Source organism: Tetrao urogallus (genome assembly GCF_951394365.1).
Source record: "Tetrao urogallus genome assembly, chromosome: 3".
Classification (NCBI taxonomy): domain Eukaryota; kingdom Metazoa; phylum Chordata; class Aves; order Galliformes; family Phasianidae; genus Tetrao; species Tetrao urogallus.
Window position 1 is genome coordinate 40,511,423 of NC_136815.1, and position 6,000 is coordinate 40,517,422.

Genomic DNA, 6,000 nt, shown 5'->3' on the forward strand with positions numbered 1-6,000 from the left:
AAAAGTAATGTACTTTTATAGTATGCTGCCTAGACCTATTTTTTGCTCGTGTGTTAGACTGCTTTGCCTAACATGAGATGTTCTGCAGGAGGACTTTAGTGCTAATAAAATGCTAGTAGAGAACAGGAATGCTTCCACAAGTTTGCTCACCTCTTTAGGACAGTGTCTAGAAGCAGATGTTCTTCTTCAGCTGTCTTTTCTGGGTATCTTATTCCTGATGATGCTCTCAGGTAGGCTGCCTGAGAGCCAGAGCACCTGCTGAAGTTGGGCAGAGAGAATGCCACTATGATTCACTAATAAGTTCAGAATATGTGATGTGAGCATCCTCTAAAAGGAACTTCTGCACCTGCTCAAGTCTCATACTGTGCTGGGGAAGGAAAGGTTCCCAGTGGAGCATTTTGATGAGCTCATAACCTTCTTAAACAGGTGATGCTTAAACAGAAGTTTCTTGCTTCTTTGGGGAGAGCTTTGACTCGTTTATCTGAGTGTGTCTACATTAACATTTTCATTCAGATCAGGAATGTGCTTTTGGAGTACGTTCCCAGTTACCGCCGCTTACCTCATGTACTCAGGGACAGCTCAGCGATGCAAGCCAGCGTGTTGCTGCTTTCCAATGAAACTCAGCTGGAAGTCTGCCCCAGTGCCTTCAGCTGCCTGCAAGCACTCTGCTTGTAGCAGTGGACCTGAGCTGGCCCAAAGCAGTCACCCTCCCTCCCCCAGATGTGTGGCATGAGTGTCCTTGGCACCAGCTGTTTTGTCTCCCCTTCTGTGGCACTATTTTCTGGCGTAAATGTGACCTCTGCACATTGCTGAGAAGTTCCACTTAGGTGCTGGCTACTCTGCATGGAACAGGTTATCCAACCAGAAAGACTGTATTGCTCCATTAAATCTTAACCCATCTACCTAATGTAGGGGAAAGCAGGCCGAGCTACACACTGCTTCATAGTCAGAAATTTTCATCTCAGAAATAACTGTTTGGAAAAAGGGATGAGGATTTATTTTAATAATTTTGATCTCTGGAGGTCCCTTCCAACCCCTACAATTCTGTGATTCTGTAATAGCAGATAGAATATTTGGGGCAAGCTCTGTGTGTGAGTTGTTATATTGCTTACTGATGGAAATAAACACACAAATGTAGTCACATACATTCCCTGGCTGTTATTTCGGTGGCTGACATTCTTTGGTCAATTTGCAGAAATGCAAGCCGCACAGAAACAGTTACTGCCTTCAAGAGCAGGGAGAACAGTGTTCCAGAAGATCTGCTGCGGTGAGTATGCCTTTAATGACTGCTTGTTGGGAAACAGAAGCTGATGCCTTATCTGCATGCAACAAGTGACTTCTGTTCTGCCCAGGAGAGCCTTTGTGAAGATGAGCACATCTCCTGAAGCTTTCCTGGCTCTGCGGTCCCACTTTGCCAGCTCGCACGCACTGATGTGCATCAGTCACTGGATACTCGGAATTGGAGACAGGCACCTGTCCAACTTCATGATTAACAAGGAGACGGGTGGCGTGGTGGGAATAGACTTTGGGCACGCGTTTGGCTCAGCCACGCAGGTATTTGTTGTGTAACTTGTTTGTTACAGCTTTTGCACATGCAATTACAAACGTGTTCTCTGTACTTCAATCTGGGGCTTCCGATTTGGCCACCGTTGTGATGCAAAATAACCTTTATTTCTAGCTAATAGAATAAAACCTGTTTCCAGGCACTCTCAGGGAAACAGGGAGCTATAGAGTTTCACATGGAGGGGAGAGGGTGTGAAGAAATAGACTGTCAGTCCATACAGTGGTATTGTTTTACCGTGTGCTTTCAGCCACTGCCACTGGGTGCTCACAGGCAGAGCTGTCATGGCACGGTGTGGCTCTGTTCCACTAAGCTGCACGATTTCACTTCAGTGACAAAGGAGGTTTCAAGGCTTGAAAAGAAGGAAAAAAAGAAACAACAAGCTTGTAACCCTTCTGTCACAAGGTTTCTTACTTTTTGTTTTCTAATTCGTGCTTTCTTTTGGCTGTCCTTCCCATCGGTCAGTTTCTGCCCGTGCCGGAGCTGATGCCTTTCCGCCTGACGCGCCAATTTGTGAATCTGATGATGCCAGTGAAGGAGTGGGGCCTCATTTACGGTGTGATGGTGCATGCCCTGAGAGCATACCGTGCGGATCCCGATCTCCTCATCAGCACAATGGATGTGTTTGTAAAAGAGCCTTCCCTGGACTGGAAGGTGAGGGGCTTTTTTCTTTCAGTTTTCTTCACGTAAGAACTCTTAAACTGTAGTAAGAACAGTACTGATCCATAAGGAGGCATTTCCTGCTGCTTTGACTCAGTGCTTCTTTTCTTTCTTTGTTATACTGAGCTTATAGAGAAATTGGACTTCATCTAAAATGGCAGCATTCTATAAGTACGATGATGATGGACAAAGAAGAGTTGTCCATGTCTGTGCCGTCAGCATGTTGATCTTTATCTGCACAATAACCCTAAAAATGTCAGTATCTTTTGATCATGTCACATTGCTTATGGCAGCAGTATAAATACTTTCAGCTTTTTGGACTGATTCATCTAATCAGTGCAGAACTTATACAACAACACTGTATTTATCTAATAATTACAGGGAAAAGAATCTGAAACAAGTTGTATTCAGGTCCACTTGTAAATTAAAGTGTAAATCATAGGCAGTCCGGATACCATCTCAGTGTTTTGCCCTCTACTGCAGCTGCAATGAGGAGCTGCTGCCATGACTTGGACATAAGATGTGGCATCTTAAAGGTCTTTTTATGTACGATAAATAGAGCAAAACTGTTTTCTCTTTAGAACTTTGAACAAAGGCAGCTGAAAAAAGGAGGCACGTGGATTAAGGAGATAAACACCGCTGAAGTAAACTGGTACCCTTTGCAAAAAATCAGCTGTGTCAAAAGGAAACTTATGGGTGCCAATCCTGCACGAATCACTTGGTAAGATGCTCTCCTATTTCAGACTGCTTCACTAAGAGCTTTGGCACGCTCCCGGGTCAGACTTCGCTCCCTTCAGACAGAATGGCAGTTAGGAAAGAGGAGAGGCAGACAGGGCAGAATTTCACCCACCCTTCTGTCAGAGCCGTTCGGTTCCACGTCGAGCTCTCTTGACACACTGCCAGCCAGAACGTCTCCCCGAGTGCTCTTGCTCCAGCTCAGGCTTCCTGAGCAGTTTTACTGTTCTGGCAGCACACATTCCCACTCTGTAAGCTTGCTCAATTTCTCACTTGTCAGATTGCTGTTCTTTGTATTCATCTACACAGCTTTTAGACTAGGGGTAGTATTTAAAAACGAGTGTGCTTCTGCTGGGTAGTTGCTTGAAGCAGAACCTGATCCAGCTGTACAGGAGGCATGGAAGCACACTGCTTCCCAAAAACATCAAATATGAATGTGATGGCGTTCTCAGGTCATTTCTGTCAGTCTGGTCAGGTCTGGCTCAAACTAGAATGTCTTTCAGGCTCAGTTAAAGTACAATTAATCCCTTCCATCCTCTTTTAAAAAGACATTCTGGGTTATTCCAAAAAAGAAAGAATGTAATGAAAGCAAACTTGTTTTAAAACCTTAACATTTCTAAAAAGTGCTCAGGAGTCTCCTGCTGTCAGAGCTGTACTGGAAAAGGCAACAAAATACTCCCTGTAGGCAGAGATGAGTGGAACAAGTGGGGAGATAACTGTGGATGGGAACTGCTGTGTCCTCCTTTCAGTTAAGAGATTTTTTCCCAAATTGAAATATACATGGTAATTATTCACTAATGGAGGACATAAAAAATCACCAACTTTTGACTGGCCAAGGTGCTGTCAAAGGAGCTATTGAGCTCCTCACCTTGAAAAATAAAGTTGCGCGAATTGTGATGATGTCCAAAATAAAAACCCCTACCTGTTATTTATTCCTTTTAAGAACTTATTCTTGTGTTCTCAATTTTAGTGATGAGCTGCACCTGGGCTATGAGAAGTCACCTTTTTACAATGACTTTGCAGCTGTTGCTCGTGGCAGCACTGACCATAATATCAGAGCCAAAGAGCCAGAGGATGGACTGTCTGAGGAGAGCCAGGTGCAGTGCCTGATAGACCAAGTGACGGACCCCAATGTCCTCGGCAGGGTGTGGGAAGGATGGGAACCTTGGATGTGAGGCTGCTCTTGAAAGTCCACTCTGACGAGGGGAGGAACCCTCACACACAGCTGCAGCCAGTCCGAATTTTAAGGCCAAGGAGCGAAAAGCCATTTTTATCATCGTCAGTTAACTTGACTAATGCAGGAAATGTTCTTGTACTCAAACAGTGATTTGTTTACATGGTTCTGTAACCAAACAGCTGTATTGGCCTCATGTTAACATCAGTGTGGGAAAAACTGGTGAGGCTTCAGAGCTTGAGGGGCAGTCTGGAAGGTGCTCCAGGCATGCAGACCAGAGCAGGAATTCACACCCTCTACGTTTGCAGCCATCCTTTCAGTGAAAGTGCGTGCTTTGTTTGTTTTTGTTTTTCTTCCCAAAGATCTTGCTGGAAACCATTCTGCAGACACATTATTTGTAATTAAAATGGGAAAGTTTTTCTGTCAATAGAAACTGTAAAGGACGTAGTATAACTAAACAGAAAATATCTTTTAATACTAGAGAACACCTGAAGTATCTGGATGGCTGTTTCACTTCTGGGTGATGAGAAAGCAGTGATAGCACCAGTTTGTTACAGCAGTTTGGTTTTTAACATTTAGACATTTTGGCCTGTGACCTCTGTACTTTATAGAGGTCTGCAGTCCTCATTTTTTTTTATTAATGCCAAGTTAACTTTGGAAAGCCAAAGCCAAAAGGAGGCACTGACAGCACAGCAGAGAACTGCTGCGCAGTGAAGTAATAACTGTTGCACTTTGGTATTTGCGTGTGACAAAGCTGAGGAACTGTGCGAGGTTTGGCTCTTCTTGCTGGCTGCTCTCGGTAACCTTGGTGGCAGGTACAGCACAGGTGACGAGGGGGCAAGATAGTTCTCTTAAAACATTGTGGTTATTTGTTACCCAGAGTTCAGCGCAGAAGATAACTTCCATTGATGTTTTTAATAATTATCATAAAAGATGTAATAAAAGTGAGTCTTTGCCCTTTCACTGCTCTGGAGCATTCCTTCCTGCCTCTGTACCCCAGTGCACTGCACACCGGGGAGCAGGGCCTGGCCTGGCTAAGGGAGGTGGGTAGGGGGAGGCTGCAGGCAGAGTCCTGATGGCTGGGGAAGGGAACTGGCGGTGGTGCAGAAACAGCTGTTTGTTACCTTGTTTCATATTACAAAAAAGACCTCACTTAGTCAGAAATGAAAAATAAGTCTTCAGATGCACTGCCCACTTTTTAAGTTAGTTGAGGGCACTTAGCTGAAAACATCAGAAATTACCCATAGGTGCAGGTAGAGGTTAGAGGGCAGGTTTTTTTCCACAAGTGTGCACTGCAGTCTGTGTGTGTGTGTTCTCACGGGCAGCTATAAAGCAGGTGGCACTGTGACTGACGCTCGGGTCTAAAGTTGTCAGTCTACAAATGTAAGAAAGTTAAAGCCCAATAAAAAGCAACATGAAAAGGTATTTAGTGATGAAGTGGCTGCCTGTAGGAGGTGTTAAATGGCACTTTTGGCACATACCTCTGATATATACAAGGTACTTTGACCTGTACCATAGAGGACAAAGTTTAGCTTTACAATTTAACGAGGTTCTTCTCGCTGTGACTTTTGATACCTGCAGCAGCACTGGATGTCTCTGCTTGGCAGGTCTCCTCCTGGGCTGGACCTAAGCAGGAATGTGGTGCAAGTAGCTCTGACACCACGGGCCTTGACAGCCTTTGGGAGATGCCTACAGCAGTTATAAAAACCATCAAAGTAGTTATAAAATTGGTTCCGGCCCTAAACTAAGTGTTGTAATTTGAAGCCCCAGCTACCTCAGTCCTATTAGCAATGTGTTTGTCAGCCTCACGAAGCAGTCGTGGAACAAAGTCTGCATAAAACCGCTGCCTTCTCATAAGCACTTCCCATGC

General features: G+C 44.6%; 1 protein-coding gene across 1 annotated transcript in view; it reads left to right on the top strand.

Annotated features, from left to right (window-relative positions):
* Positions 1-4,131, top strand: part of PRKDC (protein kinase, DNA-activated, catalytic subunit) — a gene marked incomplete at both ends in the record, with an annotated part of 81,407 nt that extends 77,276 nt beyond the window's left edge. The window contains 5 exons of the mRNA XM_079533068.1: positions 1,196-1,267; positions 1,353-1,554; positions 2,027-2,215; positions 2,803-2,942; positions 3,927-4,131. Coding sequence (XP_079389194.1) covers positions 1,196-1,267; positions 1,353-1,554; positions 2,027-2,215; positions 2,803-2,942; positions 3,927-4,131 — 808 coding nt within the window. The remainder of the gene's footprint in view (positions 1-1,195; positions 1,268-1,352; positions 1,555-2,026; positions 2,216-2,802; positions 2,943-3,926) is intronic.
* Positions 4,132-6,000: the final 1,869 nt, after the last annotated feature.